This window comes from Eublepharis macularius, chromosome 11 (genome assembly GCF_028583425.1).
Source record: "Eublepharis macularius isolate TG4126 chromosome 11, MPM_Emac_v1.0, whole genome shotgun sequence".
Classification (NCBI taxonomy): Eukaryota; Metazoa; Chordata; class Lepidosauria; order Squamata; family Eublepharidae; genus Eublepharis; species Eublepharis macularius.
This window is the reverse complement of record NC_072800.1, coordinates 70,806,953-70,826,809: the sequence shown is the minus strand read 5'-3', so window position 1 is coordinate 70,826,809 and position 19,857 is coordinate 70,806,953. Positions and strand designations below refer to the sequence as shown.

General features: G+C 41.5%; 1 protein-coding gene across 8 annotated transcripts in view; it reads left to right on the top strand.

The window, feature by feature from the left end:
* ABI1 (abl interactor 1) overlaps positions 1 to 19,857 on the top strand; it is a 127,902-nt gene that overhangs the window by 37,622 nt on the left and 70,423 nt on the right. For all 8 annotated transcript variants that reach the window (XM_054991101.1, XM_054991100.1, XM_054991099.1 and 5 more), the window contains exon 2: positions 7,817 to 7,984. In XM_054991101.1, the coding sequence (XP_054847076.1) occupies positions 7,817 to 7,984 (168 nt within the window). The remainder of the gene's footprint in view (positions 1 to 7,816; positions 7,985 to 19,857) is intronic.

Sequence of the window (19,857 nt, the reverse complement as noted above, 5' to 3'; positions counted from 1 at the left end):
GACTGGAAACATGTTTTTCATTTTCAAAGGAAACCTGAGGATATAAGAGTTTGCAATAAACTCTAAATATTGTGGAATGTGACATAATGTAGTTCTAGGAACAGAGCCATACTCTCCTGTAAAGACTTAAAATAGGTAGATTTGCTACTTAAGATTGTTTATATTCTTGGACCCTGCATATGTCTGTTTCATAGACTGATGAAGTGGCAGGTAGCAAAAGTGGTGGGAGTAGAGTTTCATTCATCAGTCCAAGAATGAATGGGATTAAAAATGAACATGGGAAAGACATGCAAATGGCTAACTCCTTGGTTTGCCAGGAAGTGAAAATTAAATTCTACAGATTTCTCAGAACGCTTAAATAATAAAGGAAAATGAATTAGCAGAAGTGAGTTGCATAAAATTGTGCACACTGGCCACTGTCTGTCATGGCAAGATTTGGCAGGTTATAACATCTTGTGCTAAGTAAAATGTGGTGAGGGCAGATCCTTTAAGTCATATGTAAACTCATTAAAGTAATCTAATTTGCTTCTTGTGAAGAGCTGTGCAGGGTATAACCAAATGCATTTTGGCATTTCTTTTCGGCAATAATATTTACCACAGTATAACTTAATGGGTTGCATGCACTTTAACGTTTTTGTTTTCTGTATGAAATAATACAAGGGAAAGACAATACAAGTCGTAAGACCTAAAATTTAAAACAACATTAAAAATACAGTTTTCAATAACTCTTAATGAGTTACAGCAGTAAAAAAAATTACATATACCATTACATAGGACAGTACTCCACATAACGTGATTCTTCCAGAAATCTAAAAAAGGGTGCTTAAATGATAACCTCCATCCCCACACATGATTTTGATTTTGTTCCACCTTTTAAACAGCCAGTAGTTTTAGATAAGAGAGGATGAAAGAGCACATGTGCAGTTGTCCTAGCAAAGTCCTCTGTGCAGCACTGTGGGGTGGTGGTGAATATTTAGCATTATTTCCCATAACAGTGAGAAATTTTCTGGTCACCTGGCAGCTCTTGTCTGACTGTTTGCAGCAAAGAAACAAGTGGTAAATGATAAGGCTGGAGTAAAACCTTGAAACTCCAGCCCAGTTACACTTCACATCTGTAACTTGACAACAGATATATCTCTAACTTGCGGAGAGGCACAATCTGTGAGATATGTGCAAAGCATAAATCATATGGCCCTTGAAGTCTAACCTCAACTTTCGTCTTCACTTTATCTTCAGGAGAGTGTGGTCTGCAAGCCAAATCTTTTTGGAAGTAAGGCACTTTACTGGCAGCAATCCGGTTAATGTCTGAGAACCTGCTGATTTCAATTAGGGAGACACAGGCATAATTGGATGTAGGTTTACAGACTGTATGTTAGTATTGTGCAGTGGGCAGCAATTCAAGTTACAGATGTTGTAACTATTTTGAAATTAATAAATGTTAAATTCTTAGAGAACAACCAATTTTAATGCTAGATGTACTGCTAGATGTGGGACTCTATTGCTCAGGGTCAGTAGCTACTTATTTAAAATGTTATGCCCTACCTTTGCCTTGTGGCTCAAGGCAGCTTACAGTTCCAAATTAAAAAAAAAAACATTCAAAGTACAATAAAACTCCAATGACTCCCCCCCCCATGCCTGCAGCTTACAGCCTATTAAAAGCCCTAGCGAATAAAAGAGCTTTACAGTGCCTTCTAATGACTTTTAAAGTACTACAATCAGTTTCAGATAGTAGGAGACTTGTACTCACGGCCATGATGTTCATGGCCTACGATGGATTTTAAAGGGGGCTGGGTGGCTTTCTGGAGGCCATAATTGCTGAATGAGGCCTTCTGGGTTCTAACTTAGAATGTCTTTGCGTTTCAGATGCTAGAGAGCTGTCAGCAGGTGAGGGCTGTTTTCTGTGTTCCTGTTATGATCTTTCTTGATACATTTCACTGGCCATTGTTGGAAACAGGATTCTGGATGCGTTGGACTATTGATCTGATCTAGCAAGGCTGCTCTTATTTTCTGCTTGAATTTCTTGTGATAGATACCCTTGTAGTCCCAAGTTACTTACTACTTACAGTGTGTTGTAGTAAAGGTTACTTAATACTAAAGGCTTGGCTACACATACCTCCCGTGTCACTTGATGATGCAAGCATCTCATAAACGTATGAAGCTACGCTTAGTACTGCTCTCCACTAGGGGTGTGCGTTCTGGAATTCCTGAGCTGAAACTATACACGGAAATATTTATTTTGAGCTATTACCATGATTTTTCTGGAATGGTTACACAAATCTGAAATTGTTAGGCATTATGATTCTCTACCCCCCCCCCCCCAATCCAAATAGTTTTTCGTGTTCAGGTGCTTACAGTCAGATAAAGCAGGTGTCTTGTTTTCCGTGGATTTCCTGGGAAAGCAAGACATGGGAGCACCTTGTTCAGGGGCATGTAGAAGTGGACTGCTTGGTCCAATTCACTTGAAACTTGAGAATCTTTAGTGAACAAACAGTATCAGCTCCCCTGCAATTTTGGCATCATTTGGTTGGAAAACAGTGGCTCCAGCCCCCACCCCAGCCTCTCCTTAGACAATAATGGAGCTCATACAATCCTGAAATCCCAGGAAAATCCAAACCTGAATTCCAAAGAGATGCTGCGGGAACCAAATACCATTGAATTTGCCCTTGCCTAAATTCTGATTGAAGCTGGAGTGATTGTCATGCATAGCGATAGGTTCTGTTGTTTCATTCCTTAAGTGTCAAGCAGGGACATCACATGTGAATGGGCAGTAAGATGTAATCCTTAGAGACAGAATACATTGAATGGGTAGTTACCGTATTCTGAAGCCTAACTTTGAAACACGATACCATGCATGTATTTTAAAAAGTTGCAGCTCTGTAATGTTTGTTTCAGCTAATGTTGTGTCTAAACCAGGTTACTGGCTCTTTCGGATATTACTCTGGCATGACACTCATAAGGGCCAAAGATTGCTGGCATGCTAGTTCTGCATGGACAGGCAAGATGACGGAGTTTAAATGTGGCATTGAGTGCTCAGGGCTCTTAAGTGTATTTTTAAATGCATTCCCAGTTAAATTTGGCATGAAAACGTGTTTTATACCATTGACGCTACCTGACTGAATAAGCAGTATGGGTGGGTGGGGGGGGGAACATTCCTGGGGGAGTAGCCAAGAATTAAACCCTTACTCCTTTGATGTTAGAAAATCTTTTTAAAAAATTAATCTTGAAATCAGAGTATGCCCTGTCTTAAATTTCAAATTTATACTTTTAGTCAAGTGGCTCCAACCATTTACGTGGCTGCTTTTAAAAAAGGAAAACCCTTCCTTTCTGCTTAAACCTTACATCAAACTTCATGATGTTGCGTTCTGTCCTATGCCGTGTTTTTCTTTCCTCTCTTTATAAACATTGTAGTCCTCATTCAAAACACATCCTTCTGTAATCAAACCCTTTCTCCTTGATCTCAAAGCCCTTTTTTGAGCCTACCATGTTTCTCTCTAAAATCAATCTATTTTGCTGCTTTATGGATACTAGGTGACAGTGAGATCTTTCTTTTATTGGCTTCTTTGAACGCTGCAAGGTGTTAAAAAGCATTAATCAATACAAGCTCCTTACGACATTGCCTTCATGTTGTAGGCCAAGGCTGGCAGCTGCCACCACAGTGTTGGTTTTATTCTCTCTCTCTCTCCCCTTTTCCCCAGTATATATTTTAAATTACCCCTCTTCTCCCCTACACTTGGGTTTTCTGTGTTTGTTGTGACTCCCCCTCCCATTGCAACTATTTTATAGTTGGTTCCACCTCCTGCAGCAGCTGTTATTGGGCTGCACCCACCACCCTATGCCAGAATTCCAGAGATGCCCACAGACTCAAAAGGGCCCCTGTTGCAGGCCTTCAAATGCAGTTGGTTCTTAATGTTTCTCCAGATGACTGATGATTTGAGTGCCCAGGCAAGAGAGAGCCTAGATTGGGCTACATCGCTATCTTTATTTTACCACAGGTGAAAATTATAGCAACGTTTTGATTAAAAGCAGAATAGGAGGAATAAACATGTAAGTGACATTATTTGGACCAACTGGTGTTTGAGTCACTCAAGATTCTTCTTTCTAAAAGCTTAGGCAGAAAAAAGAAATCATGGCGTGCCAGGACATAGTGCTGATGCAGCTATGAAGACATGTCTGAGTAACAGCCAGTCAGGAGATCTCCTTGTACCAAAATGGAGGAAGCTAGTTTTAGCAGACATTTAATTAGATTGCAAGCAGGACATGCTTGTAAGGTTTCAGGTTACACAGAGGTGCCACTAGAGACTGAATAGTAAATGAAAAATATACATTCCCCCTGGAGATATAACTACTAGGTGTAAGACGCATCTGCATCTCTATTTAGATGCACAATTCAGGCCTCACAGGGAACTTGGCAGACCTTGGGGGTGGGGTCTATCCAAAATACAATAGCCATGACGGAAAACTGACAATTCTGAGAGTGTGATAAATTCACAGTCTACAGAGTTGTCTATTCAGTTATCTTCTTGCTTGGTGGTTGGCATTTTCCCAGCAAGCACAAATACTGTTTTTATTGAAGTAGCATTATAAATTAAGGTTAATGTAAATATCCTGTGTGAAAGCCTGGCTTAGGGGGGCAGGAACAGCTGTGGAAATAGATGGTTTGGAGCAGTTGCACAGGGCCACAGACCTATAATCATGTTGTCCTGGCTCTGTTTGCTTTTCCTGTGAACAGAAGAATCTTTTCTTGCCTGCTTTCTTCTTCATCCCATTGGCCAAATAAACCACTATTTAATGGTGGGCACAATATCTGTAGATGAACAATGAAGCAAGGTTGAAGGTATAAGTTTATATGAACTGGAGTCCGGAAATACAAAGCTTGGCTTGAGTGCCAGCTGAAAACAGCGTTTCCTGATAAGCTCGCTTCATTTCTCAGATTTAAAATTGCATAGATCTGTGTGTGTGTGTGGTTTTTTCTTTTCCTTTTAAGCAGCTGAAAAACAAGCCTTCCTGCTTTTGCATTTCAATTTGTCAATAGTAATATTTCCTGCTTTGACAGAAGCACTTTGGTAGCTATGGAGTGCTGCTGTAAAAGGAACTGATATACTTCCTTCATTACTTTCAAAACAGTAATGTGTCTGAGTTGTTTACTTGTTTCGATACTAATAATCCTGAAAAGGCAAAAGATTGTTCTTTCACTGTGTCCATCCTTTGTCTGCCGGTGTTATGGTTCTACAGCCCAGTGCATATGTAACATTTTCATTGGCTGGTTGATGGGGCACGTACTTGCTTGTAGACTCCCTCCCTCTCCCTAGCATTTTCAGAGATAACCAGAGTGCAGCATTACTTCCACACTTCTGTTTAGCAGGCTTTTATCACATTCTTTAAAAAAAAGATAGAATAGCCTATTTAGTCCTTTTATCCTCGAAACAACCCTGTGAGGTAGGTGTGGATGCAAGAGTTTGACTAATTGGAGGTTAGCCAGCAGATTTCCATGGTGGTGTGGGGATTTTAATTAGCTTATCCCAGATTCTAGTTGAACAGTCTGACAACTACATCGTTCTCTGTCGCCAGGGTTTGCAAACCACCATCTAACCATAGTTAGCTTCAATCCATGGTTTAAAATGGGTTTGCATATCTTGGTTAAAGCTAAGTGTGGATGTGTCTAGTTTCAGGTGGGTAGCCATGTTGATCTGTATTAGAACAGCAAGATTTGGGTCCAGTAGCATCTTAAAGACCTATGAGATTTGTGTATATGCATGTTATGTGCTAGCAAGTCACTTCTGACTTAATGAGGACATTTTGGAGGTCAATAATTCATATCTTAGATCTTGCAGACTGGAGACTGTGGCTTTCTCCGTTGAGTCAAGCCATCTTATTTTGTGTCTTCCTCTTTTCCTACTGCCTTCCATCTTCTCTAACATTATTGGCTTTTCCAGTAAGCAGATAGTGTGATTAATATTAATTTAGGCTTATGCTGACTCTGGGTTAGGGAAAGAGAAGGGAAATGTGTGCCTGGAGGGGAAGGAAGGAGGCATATAACCTAGTGCCACATTTCATTCAACTGTTGTTAGGTTATAGAAATATTGCCTGTACATCTGGCTAAAGTGTGGTTTCAACTGCCCCCCCCCAAGTCAACATTCCAAGAGTTCAGAGGCTTTAAATCTTGTCAAGTTAGACATGACCCTAATGTGAATTATTGATAAGGGGGTCCTTCTGGATGCTGGCTGAGGACAAACCGGTGGATGAGTACATCAAAGTTACCAGTACCTTTGTTTGTGTGTGGGGGAGGGGGGGGTTCATTTTGTGAATTGTAATTTTTTTGGAAAAGTCAACATAAAACATTGCAACTTTTTGTGAGCCTCCCTGTTCCAGGGGAGCCTGCGTGATGTAAGGATCACACTGAAAAACTGGATTAGGATTTCTGTTTCATCACTCGGTGGCATTTTTCTCATCACTAATTCTGTTTTGAGAACTCGTGTGACCTCACAGCTAATTGTGCTAGCTTGTAGCTTTGTCAGCCATTAACTTACTAGATGGGTTTAAGGAACCCATACTCAGCTTCAGCAACTTATCTGCACCATAGGAATAAGAATAATAATGGCTATTGTATATTGAGATTAACAGCTCTTTATTAGGATGAACATCTTTATTGAAAACTGGAAGCAGACAGACTGAAGCCTCAGGTTCAACAGTAACCCAATTTATACTTGTAGAAACCACACCCACTTGTACAACAACCAATACAATGTAAGCAGCTAGAATCCTTCATTTGCATGAACTATATACAAGTATCTATTTTTCAGCACAGCGATTGGCTACAAGGCAACAGTTCTGATTGGCCTTGCCGGCACCCAAACACCAATAGCTTTGTAGGCCTCAGGAGCCTTTGTTCTACTCAAGCAATACATAACAATGGCATACCGTTTTCATTTCTCATAACCATTGAATGTGACTGCTCAAGTACATACTCTTTGTTTGAATCTCTGTAACCTCCACTTCTGTTTGCAAACATTCTTACACTAACTATGGGAGACGAGGAGAAAATGGATGCAGCTGTACTGATCACAAGAATGGAAATGCTGTTTTTTCCAGGGAGAGATCTAGGTGGGCGAGTTATCTTCCTTCCATACCTCCCTAAGGAGAGATATAAGAGATAGGAGCTGAGGCTTACTGGTTAGAGCATCTTGTTTTGTATTCACTCCCTGGCATCTCCTCTTAAGGTTCAAGTATTAGATATGAACGACCACTGGTTCAGGGTAAGCAATACTGACCTTTGCTAGACTAGTGTTCAGTTTAAGGCATCTTCATAGGTTCATAGTTTTCATAATGAAGTTTTTCTCCAAAAAACATTCTAGCTTCATTAGTCTCCATCCATCCAATTGCAATAACCGGTATATATAGTTGTACGACTGGTTTTTTGAAGCCACTTGTAAAGGAGGAATACACACACGCCTTTGTTGTGGGGAAAGACAGGAATACACTGTAGGAGTATTGGGAGTGTTTACCTGGCATCTCACCCATCAAAAAAAAAATGATATGAGAGCGTTATAAAGGTGTTGTTTCAGTGAATTATTTTTCTCTTGAACTAGTGGCAGAGTTCCTTAAACAAGACCATATGTTTTTAGCTTTTTATTCTATCTTCTCTCTGGGTGATAGAGATTTCTAGTTCTACTTTATCTGATTGTGTAACCAAGTAATAAGGTCTTTCTGGGTGATCTAAATGTTTTAACAGTGTCTTGTTTCTTCCTTCCTTCCGAACCTAAAAAATAACAAATATTTCCCCCTCTCTCTCCTCTCCCCTCCCCACTTTCTCCTACAGGCTCCAGACAAAAGGAAAGCATTAGAAGAGACCAAAGCATACACAACTCAGTCTTTAGCCAGTGTTGCTTATCAGATCAATGCACTGGCAAATAATGTGCTCCAACTACTGGACATCCAAGCATCACAGCTCCGGAGAATGGAGTCCTCAATCAACCATATTTCCCAGGTAATCTTTCATCAGAGAAGTTACTGAGTTGCTGTTCTTAAGTAAACCACAAAGATAAGGGAAGTTGATGCTGAAGCCCTTACTTTGAACAACAGTTGTGTGTGTGTGTGTGTGTGTGTATGGTGGGGGGGAGGTTCAAAATGATCTGTCTGAGAATTCCATTACTTTTTGCATACAGTTTCATATTAAGTAGTAAATTAATGCTATTTTTTAAAGGTTAGAAATGAAACCTGCTTTCAAAATTTCCTCTTTTTAGTTAGCTAAGCTTGCATTTTATAAAATGTTGAGGGTATACTGGGATTTGCTAAAGAGCTAAACTGTGTCAACATTCAGAGCAAGATCAACAGAAAACAAGTATGTCCATCTGCATGACTGAAAATATGCTAGTGAATATTGATATATTTATGTTTATATTTATATTGTGTTAATATTAGTATTCTGTAATAATATTTGTACTCCAGTCTTTTTTAAAAATAAGTTTTATTACATTTTCAAAAACATTTACAAACATGTCATTAGAATTGTTACATATTGTTAGAGCTACAATAATACAACTGCATATATACTATGACCCCTATATGTATGCCATTTTAAAAGATGAGAGTTTCAACTAACCTATTACATATTTTAATCAATAATTTTTGTTTATGCATATAACCTTTTAAGACTTTTTGCTTTATGTAAAGTAAGAGATTTGACATCATCTATTAATAGTTTTCCAATTCTGTTCTCTCCTTGGTTTAAGTATCTAGTATTGTCTGATAAAATGTATTTAATGGTTGGATGTCACTTTTGGTGATATACTCAATAAGAGGCATCCATTTCTCATAGAATCCTTGTTGCCTTGGTATTCCCAGTTAATTGTTGGAGTCCGTACTCCAGTCTTTTCTAATGGGACTTCTGCTGCTGCATCATTTTCCTTGTATCTTTGAGGCTTATATAGCACTAGTAAAGTTCACCTTTATGTATACCTTCAGGCTGTCTTCTATCAATCCTGATTGCCTGTTATCTCCTCCTAGGGCAGTGACGAATCGTAATTCCCTTTTCAAGCCTCCCTATCCCTGCCTTATGACTCAGGTCTTCGTCTTACCTTCCTAGCTCATGGGGCTTAAAGATACTTGGACTCATTGGTCCTTTGGGTTGTTCATGGGTGGCTGCCATCTTGTGAGTGGCAAGGCAGGGTGAGGGCTCAGCATGGGGATCTTCCACACCTTCGCTAAATTCTGTAGCTCCCATGACAGCCTGAGCTTGCCCCCTGCTTTGCTACCGTCTGACAGCTGCAGTAGTGAGGGACGAGGTGAACACCTCCATGTGCATACAGAGTTATATTTGGTTCCTGAGCCCTGCTTTAAACCCTTGGTTTTTCCTTGGAAACTTTAGAGGCTATTTTATAGATTGCACTTGGTGGGAATTCAACGCTTGACATGATTTATTATCAAAGGGGAAAGAAAAATCCTTGTGGCTCCTTAAAGACTAACAGATTAATTGTTGCTTATGGTTTTGTGGACTATCATTCATTCTGTTAGATGCATGCTGTGTTACCCTCAGTTGGCATACAGATAAATACATATGTGCATGTGCCCAACCATGTTCTGTCACAAGAATAAAGAACCCTTGGTGAAGCTAAAAGGCCATAATGCAAAAGATACTGTGATGAACACCTGTTTTGCTTCAAGAGCGGCCAGTTTTGTAGAGGATCTTAGCTAAGCAAAGTTCTGTTTTGGGAGCTAGGGCCAATCTCATAAGTGGTCAGGATTTGGACACCTAGGTGACTGTCAAAATAACATTGTTCAGGGGAGGACAATAGAAAGTCATCTCTTGTCTTGACACCTTGGAAGCACCTCTGCACCTTGCTCTTAACTTTGCATACAACCCCAAAAGTTTTAGGTGCAAAAATTCATAGACTCTCTGCAAAAGGGCCCAGATTAATACACTTTAGTAGGAAATGTTTGCATAAGCCCCCCCTCCCAACTGATCAAAGATGTACTCCCTTCTTCCCACGGAACTCCTGAAATAAAGACTAGCAAGAAATGTGGGGGGGGGTCTGCCTTTTCCATCAGCTTTTAGCTGCTGAGTTTTACACCCATCTTACAAAGGAGACACAATGATTAGAAAAGCATTATAAGTTGGGGTATCAAAAAACTGAATTTTCATTTTGTTTCTGTGTTCTGCGTTTCCACTCACTTGCTAGCCACTGTGTGCTTAGACTAAACCCTTTAAAATTAGATCTTTACTTTGATAGACTCTCTGTGTTAATCTTCCCCTGTGAGCTGGCTGTTCAGTTAATGCCGCCAGAATTAGAACGGGAAAGGTGGTTGCCTGGCCTGCTTTTTAGGTCACACCTGTACTCCAGCAGTGGAGGCCTGGGACTGTCCTGGAGCAGTCCACCAGTGTTACTTTCTCCATGCGGTGACAGTCTGTTGAAGATCAGCTGCCTCCAAGAGTTCTATTGGCCATGCATAAAGCCTCCTTTAACTGTACAGGTCCACAGCTGATCCAGTATGCCTTTATTGGTGCCACCTGTGATGATGAGTTATCCATGATGTAGATTTGCAACATTTAATGACATTTCCTCATTGACAGAGGGAGTAGTCTGGAAGGGAAGTTTGTGGGGCACGTTGAAGTGTGTTCTTGGATAGGAGCTGCAGTAGGAGATTGAAGTTACTAACCAGATCTTGCTGCCGTGTCTCATTTACAATTTTGATACTACTACCTTCGCAACTTTGCTAATAGATCAACAAGTCAGGAATTGACCTCTGAACCTCTCAGACATATAAAAGTGGAATGAGAACTGGTCAGTCAAGAGGAGTGATCTCCCCTGTGGTGTCTATGGGTGCAGTGTACCCACCAGAGCCTTTTCTGACTTGCACCTGTGTTTGAGGAAAGTGGGCCTTTTCTTGGCAGATCCTGCCAAGAAAAGATGTTCCCACCTTGGCCTGCTGCCAGTCAGCTGGACAGTTGTCCAGTGTACCACTGCCCAGCTGATGGTGACATGCACCACCCTCTCTCACGATTCTAAAGGTGTCCACAGGCTCAAAAAGATTTGGGACGCCTAGTCAAGAGAGTATCCAGTGGTAGATTTGTTAAACTTAAAAATGAGAGCTTTACTTATAGTCGGCTTTTAAGAGGGCCTTTTAAAAAGTTTGTTTTCTCTGTATGTAATTACCTTTAACCCTAGAAAAATCAGTGATGTCTTATCAGTGACATAAGCAGGGCTTTTTTTCTGGGAAGAGAGGTGGTGGAAATCAGTGGGTTGCCCTCAGTGAAAATGGTCACATGACTGGTGGCCCCGGCCCCTGATCTCCAGACAGAGGGGAGTTTAGATTGGAGCGGCACGGAGGGCAATCTAAACTCCCCTCTGTCTGGAGATCAGGGGGCGGGGCCACCAGTCATGTGACTGTTTTCAAGAGGTTCCGGAACTCCGTTCCACCGCGTTCCTGCTGAAAAAAAGCCCTGGACATAAGCCTCATGGACTCTGAATATGAGTGAAGAACGTGTTCCATCTTGCAGTCTTCAGCTTCCCTTCTTCCAATTTTGTCTAATGCAGTGAAGTGTGCAGTGTGACAATGATAGCCTTGTTAAAACTTTCTTGCTTGATGAAGAGCCAGCACAGTGTAGTAGTTAGAAGACCAGACCAGCATCTCGGGGAGACAAGTTCAGTTCTCTCCTCTACTGTGGAAGCTTGCTGGGTGACCTTGGCCCAGTCACAAAAATTCTTAGCCTAAGCTGCCTCACTGGGTTGTTGTGAGGAAAAAATAGAGGAGAGGAGAATGAGGAAAGCTGTTTCGGGTCCCCATTGGTGAGTAGGGCAGGCTATAAATGAAGTAAAAAATAAAAATAAAAAATGAATGCCCAGATTTCAGAGAAGCTGAGAAATAAATAATAAATCTTTGACTCTGGCCCCCAAGCCTTGCAAGTTGCAGTACTTGTTTTAGTGAGGTTCATTTAGATCTTAACCTACTGAGACTTCTAAGAAATCAGCATGTTTTAGAAAAATGAAGATTAAACCAGTGTTATTTTTTTTAAAAAAATATTAATAATGAAAATGCATTGTAAACACTTTGTTGCAAAATTAGGCATGAGGATATTATGCACATTAAATACCTCTGGCTCAAATGGGTATTCCATTTTCTTTAGATCATTTCTGTAGGTGCACAAGATGAGCTAGATGATAAAAACATAAACTGTGTTCCATTCTTCCCATTCCTGCCCCATCAAGGGACACAGGTTTTGGTTTTGGAATATGGTTGGGTTTTGACACAAGTGCCACAAGGGCATTCTTAAAACTGGTTGGATGTTGACACGTTATGGATATATGCTGCCAATTTATGTTTAAGCCTATTGTTTAATATTTTACTGGTCTATTATTAATATTAATTGTGTCATAATCTGGAGTTGCTGCTGTGGCAAGAGGCGCAACTCGTTGTTCCATTTAGCTCTTGGCTTGAACTGTGAAGGCGGGCGATTGAGTCAGCTGGTACAAACTGCTAAAAGATTGTGAACAATTAGTGCTTTCTAAACCTTTTCAAGAGGCTTTAGCAAGGTCACTTATTTATTTACATTATTTATAGTCTGCCTTTCTCACGGAGACTCAAGACAGATTACAAAGTGTAATTCAATACAATCAACAGCTGAAGTATTTAATAGACAATACAATAGGATATCGATTGCTGAAATCTCATACAGAGCCGAAACAATGTTGAACAAAACGTAAGCAGTTTGACAGGACAGAATTAACAACAGTAACGGACAGTGTAGTGTGTGTACCTCTTTTGGGATGTTGGTGGTTGTGGAAATTAATCCTAATTCAAAGCTTTTTAAATGAAATTAACTTTTAAAAAAAGAGCTAAAACAAGATACAAATTATAGTTAATCAGACATAGTTCTTCATTACATCTGAGGGTTTTTTTAAACCATGTGTTCTGGATGACTCTGGTCAGGCCTGATTCAGATATAGGCATGCATTTATGAAGTCCTATGCATCTAGTTAGCTTTCCTGTATCAAATTGTTTAACTCTTTGCAGTAATGTTTTAAGTTCTTTATCAGGTATAGTACACAAGTAATACTATTATAGCATCTCTGGTTCTATTCTAAGCCTTTATTAAACCATGATTATTCAGCTTTCTCAGTTTTAGCTCAATCAACAGAAAATCATACTATCCATTGTAACTACATAGATCATTAAAGGAGAGCAATTACACGAGTCCAAGAAAGTATCTTACCCAAAGGTACGCATGTCACAAGCAAGGAGCCCTTCTGAGAAGAAGCTCCCGATCAGTTCAGCTACTGATATTGATAGGGTTTCAAAATCATCTTCTGACAATAACTGTCCCACTTGATAAGGGCTCACATTCTTGGCTAACTTTCTTATGCCTTCAAACACCAAACGCTATTATCTATATTTGAAATATCTTCAAATGTATAAAAATTTGTTACTTCATTCTGGTTACATTTTAGCTTAACCAAGGCTGTTTTCACATGTCCTTAAAGGGACGGCCCACTCACCAAACGCTGCCAGGTTTTCCTCTTCACTCCACTTGTCTCCAGTTTCAAAATGGTAGCAGGCTGTTTGGCTTTCATTTTTTTGGCGCCTTTTCTGAGAATGCACTTTCCTGCAGTCCGCAAAAAGGGGACTGGGCCATCCGTTTAAGGATGTGTAGAAACATCCGAAGTCTATGTAAAATTAGTGATTACAAGTTTCTCATACATATGGATATCTTTTGGCCCTTAACCAGTTCATCTATTGTTGAATCATATTTTCACTTCCGTGAAGATATGACCTCTCTTCCATGAGGTCAGACATTGATGCAGTTCTCAGACGCCTGTATCTACTGATACGGTTAAATTGCTCTTCAAATTTATACTCTTTTGTTTCATTCCCCTCTCCAAGATTGTTCTATTCTTAGGCCTCCAGACTCCTTTTGTGGCATGTGTAGTTGTGGGCCAGGCTAGTCCTATTTATGTGTATAAGGATATCATCTTGGTCAAATCCAGCAACAGTTTCCCTGTTAAGCTACCCTGATCTTATATTGAATCAGACAATTGGTCCGTCAACATCAGTATTGTCTACTCAGACTGGCAGCAGCTCTCCAGGGTCTCTCCAGAGGCCTTTCACCTACTGCCCCATCCTTTTTTAACTGTAGATGCCAGGAACTGAACCAGGAGTTTCTGCATGCAAAGCAAGAGGGCTTATCCACTGAGCCACAGCCCCTTCCCTACCGTTTGTATGAGTAGGAAACATAATATCAATTGTACAAATGCACGTTTGGTCACCTCTGAACTCTTGGTGTAGGGTTGTGGCTCAGTGGGTAGAGCATATGGAGCACCCCTGCTAGCTCCAACAATCAGGCAGTAGGTGATGGGAAAGACCTTGAGTGGAGACCCAGGAGGGCTGATACCTGTCAGAATGAATTATACCAACATTGATAGACTAGTGGCCTGACTCAGTAAAAGGCAGCTTCATGTATTCGTATCTCAGTGTTGCAATATTTCTGCAACATGCTAGACTGTGTAGTTATTTGGAGTATTTTAAAAAGATGTTGGGGGAAGGGGAGGAAGTCCTGTGACATAGGGCTTAGCAAAAACTTCTGTGTTTCTTTTCTGGGCTGACCTCTCCTACTAATCTGTGGCTTCTGAGGGTTCATTATGGCTTATTTAGTGTCTAATATTATTGGCAGCTATCCTGTAAGCATGTCTTTCTGTCCAGTCTGCATTAATTTCCCTGAGGCTAATGCAGGGCCTCCTATGCAGAGGAATTTCATCTGCATAAATATTTGTTGAATGGTTTGAATAAGTATCAAATTCACTTAAACAATGGCAGAGTTTATTTAAACATATTTATTAGGTGGCACTGCACTTACAGTTTTAAGGCACATTTTTCCAAGAGCTATATGCACTCAGACTTATCCATCACATAATTTAATACATAGATTATTCCCTTGTGTCAAACTGATTACAGTTGTTGCTATTTAAGATTCACTTCATAAAAGCTATAGTTGTAAAGATCAAAGTGTGCAATCTTTTTATTCATATAGGACTGCAGTTATCTCTGTATGTCACTGCCGTAGAACTATTAGCATGTAAAGACTGTGCAGTGCAGATTAATCTTTTCCCGTAATTAATTCCTCCTCCTTCCATTCTCCATATTCCATTCCATATATTGCTTAAATGGCTCTTGCAAATAGTTTAGTAAATGTTGCATTTTCAATATAACCATGTCCTTAGGCTGTTTTTCCTACAAGACCCCAAAACTGCCTGTTAAGTTTTCTTGAGGTTAAAAACACTTTAGGGGTTTTCCATTAGAGATGCTGAAGAGGAAATTCACAGAAGCGGGGGCGGGGGGAAGCAAACTTGACCATTGCCTGTTCCTCAAGGGCTTCTAAAAGGGAAGTTGACAAAATCATGGTAATGTATCTGGCCAACTCACTACTGTAGTCTTCTAGGGCATCTTGAAAAATGAGGATTCAGTTAAACTATCTGCATGTTCATGTGCATGAATGGCTTTCCACCACTGAAAAAAGGATGCAGGAACTGCATCAACTGCTATAACTATACTAATATTTCACATTTTGTTCTGCACTTAATTATATCTTCGATCAGTGGTTTCAAGGTATGATGGGGGATTCCATGGAACATTTTGAGAAAATCAGGATGGAGAACAAGCTGGTCTGGAAGATAGCTTGCTGCCCACCTCTCTTGATTTCCTTATCTGTGGCTGCCAAACGGTAGAGTGTTGGGTGTTCTATTGTGCTTTTTCTTTATGGTGTTCTATGGTGGGGCTTTATAGAGTGAAATAACATTAAAGGTGCTGTGATAATTAATACAGGGTTTAGAGAACGGTATAATATTAAGTGTGCGCTGGTACCAATGGGCTGATTTAAACAACAGCAGCAACTACCAGAACATTGTTCCTGTGTTCCATGTCATTTTGTGAGGGATGTGCATAATCCCTCACCAAATCAAATGCTGGTTTTGATCAATGCATTTTTTTTATGCAAAACACAATATCAGTACCCACCAAATGTTCAGAAATCCTGTCATGGCTAGTTGACAGTTAATGATACTTCCTTTCTGGCATGTTCTGGAGTGGCCATTTTTAGACAGTTATTTTAAACGGAGTACTTTTAATGTATTTTTATGTCTGTTGTAAGCTCCCGTAAGTGCCGTAAGAGAGAATAGTGGCCAAAAATGTTTTAAATAAATAAATTAAAAGTAACAGTCAGTCATCTTGTTCATAAGTACCACAGGGATCATAGTTGAAATAGCACATTTTATTTGGCCATGCCACACTGAATTTACAGTATTCATTTTAAAATTAGACTTACCTGGGCAGGACTATAAGGTCTCTTTGAGCAGCATGCTACTTAGGAAGATTACAAAGCAAATGATAGACAGAGTGTTGATACTGAAAGGTAAGCAATTCTCACCCAGCTAGAAAATGGAGGCTCTTCTAATTAGAGCAGTCTAACAGAGGTAGGCTAAGAAACTTATGGTATAATTATGCCTTCTCTGACCTCTGTGATTTAGAATTCTTGTGTTTATTTCTCCATCTTCAGTTATCTGTAATGAGCACAGATGGGAAAGTTACCAAATTAGTTTTTTCTTCTGCACAAATAAGCAAGATGTTAATGGCAAAAATATTGCATGCTTGTGGTTCTTTTCTAAATGCAGTCCTTCAAAGATAAGAACACTTACCTCATTTCTGTCTCCCCTTTGCCATAGTTTAAAAAAATGCCATAAAGCTGCAGAAGCAATTCTGAGAATAGATCCATTTTGCTTCATTGGTGAGCTTCATATCATCTCTAACTTCAAGTACAAAAAGAGACAGCCTCTTTATAAAGGGTATTGGCACTCTTAAGCCCTGTTCGGAAAGACAGATTTTTAGCAGTGGGACCCCATGTCTGAGCCTGCTGGTTATATGTATTTGGAAAAGTTAAACTGAACCTAATGACCTATAAAGCTGTTTTATATTAAGTCAGATGATTGGTCCATTTAGCTCAGTATAGTCTGCTTTAACTGGCAGATGCTGTCCATGGTCTCGGGCAAAGAAACATCTTTCTCACCATTTGCTGTCTCAGATCATTTAGCTGGAGATGCCAATGATGGTCTTTAGGCAGAGATGGTAGCATGCAGTCTGCCACTGAGCTTTGGCCTCCCAAAGTGAAACAGCATTTGCTGTTGCAGCGTATTTCTGAAGCAACAAGGTTCATTTTATGTTGGCATATTACCATTTATTGAAGCTGCTTCTACTGGTTATACTCCTTTCATTCTTATACTTGTGCTTGCCCTGCCGTAATTTGTCATTCAAATTTCTTCTAGTAAATCTAGCTCTAGTTTACTAGGATTCTGAAGTGGAGACAAGTCTGGAGAAGAATGTGACTCCTTCTGTCCTCCTGGGCAAGAATAATTGGAAATAGTGTCCATTTTAAAGGCAGTGTTCTTCTTTACTCAATGCTGGCCAATGTGGGGAAGCCACAACATCAGCATGGAAGACAGTAGCGCTGATGGAATCCCACCAGTGTTGCAATTCATGTCCATACATATGTATTCAGAGTTGGGTATCATTGTGGATGCAGTCCCATATCCGACTCTTCATAAGAGTAACTATCTAGACTGTTCTCCCTCTGAGGCAGGAGGACATCTTGGGTGTTTCCTTTTGCCCAATCAGGGAGGCAGGAAGTTGAATTTTCTTTTTTCTTCCTCTTCCTGTTGGTGCCTGGAACACCCTGCTTTCCAGTTCTTTCCTGCCTCCAGGGAGAGCAGTCGCTTAGACAGATCCTCTGTCTATCTTCTCTTATCTGATCTATATTCCTTCTCTGACTCTATTCCTCTCCTCCCTTATATCTCTCAGTCTCTCTCCTTATTATCTTATCTTCTGTCTATCAAGTCCTTTACTCCCTCTGATCTTCACTTGAAGTCATCCACAATGGACCCTGGAGACTCAGAGGAGAGCTTTATGGATGCCGAAGGCGAAGCTTCAGCAGCAGCGATCCCGGCCGACGAGACAACTGGTCTACCCGGTACCGTCCTGCCCCTCGGGCTGGAACGGTTTCCCGGCACCTTTCCGGCCGGCGAGCCGTGTAAATCGTCCAAGAAGCATCGGAGACCAGCGCTGGAGCCGGGAACCGCTTCGCGCCATTCTGCAGAGTCCGAAAATGGCGCCAAAAGAGATGCCGCGGAAAGAGCGGGAAAAGCCGGCGAAGCTCGCGTCTTTTCCCGCGCGGCTCCTAAAGACGTGCTTGCCAACCTCCCGCCGGGAGAAATGGCTAAAAAATTTTCCGGACAGAATTCCACTGCTCCAGAGGCCGAGGTTACCGAAGAAGAACAAGGTATTGTGCCCAGCGAGGTGGAGCAGTTCCTGCAAGGAAGCATTCGCTCCTTCTTAAGGCAGGCTGTTAGGGAGGAGGTTGGGAAGATCTGTCACCCTCCCCCCAGGGCCCTTAGTGATCATTCCTCTTCCCCCCCCCCACCCCCCAGCAAGCAGCGTCGGACTGCATCCGCCTGGCCCACCAAGGCGGCTCAGAAATCGACCCGAGTTCACCCTGGGGAGTCTGATCTCTGTTGGGGGGGGGAGTCATCCTCAGACAGCGAGGACGGGGCTGAAGGGGAATTCCTCTCTGAGGAAGAGGATGAGGAAACCCTCATTCCAGAACAGTCCAACAGACTCTTTAAATTAGAGGATTATCAATATCTGCTTTCCAAGACCTTGGCAGCATTAGATCTACAAGAATCCTCAAAGGGAGGGGAGGAAGATCCCAACTCTGACAAGGGATCATCCAGGCCAAAGGGAAACAGGGAGTTCTTCCCTAGAGATAGCACCCCCGAAAGGGTCTTTCCCTTCCCTGAATATTTTGAAAGGCAGCTAAGGGCAGAATGGAGGACCCCAGCAGCCTCTAAACAATACCATAGCTCTGTCAAAAAACTCTACGCTTTACCTTCTTTTACCAATGAGTTTTTGCAGATCCCCAAGGTCGACGCACCCGTGGTTGCTCTTCAGTCCTCTGGCCTACTAACAGAAGACGGGCAAGGAGCCGTCAGAGACAACCTGGATAAGAAAGCAGAGACTGCCCTTAGGAGGGCACATGAAGCCTCGGCAATGGCAATTAGGGCTGCCTCATCTGCATCCATCGTTTCCCGGGCAGCAGTGGTATGGATCAGGAAGCTCACACAACTGCTTCCGGGCAATCGCAAACGCTTAATGGAGGGTGCCAACAGAATTATGAAAGCTAGCGCCTTCACAGCGGATGCCACGTTGGATGCCCTGTCCTTTTCTTCCAGAGCCATAGCCTCCATGACAGCGGCCAGGAGACTTCTGTGGTTGAGGGCTTGGCCAGCGGACCTGCACTCAAAGTTTATACTCATGGCTTACCCATTCCAGGGGGACAAGCTCTTTGGCGAGCCCCTAGACAAGGTATTGGTGGAGACGCGCGACAAGAAGAAGGCCCTCCCTAAGACGATCAAGAGGTCGGATCAGCGCGTTTACAGCTCCCAGTCCTTTCGTTCTCACCAAGTGCTTCCCAGATTTCGACGGGACAATAAGAGATCCTCCTGGAACTCACCTAAGCCAAACCACAGAAAGACCTCCTTTGGAACCAGATCCTACAAGACGTCTCAACAAAGGGGGGACCGACAGGTTTTCGATTCCAAGGCCCCTAAATCCTGACTCGCAACGTCTTCCGGTGGGAGGGAGACTACATCATTTCCTAAGGACTTGGGAGGAGAACCTCGCGGACGCGTGGGCCATCAAAGTTGTTTCTCAAGGTTACGTAATAGAATTCAAGTCCATCCCACCAGATCGTTTCCTCAGATCTCCACTCCGAAAAGACCCAAAGAAAAAGCAGATCACATTCAAGGCCATTCAGCATCTCTTAGA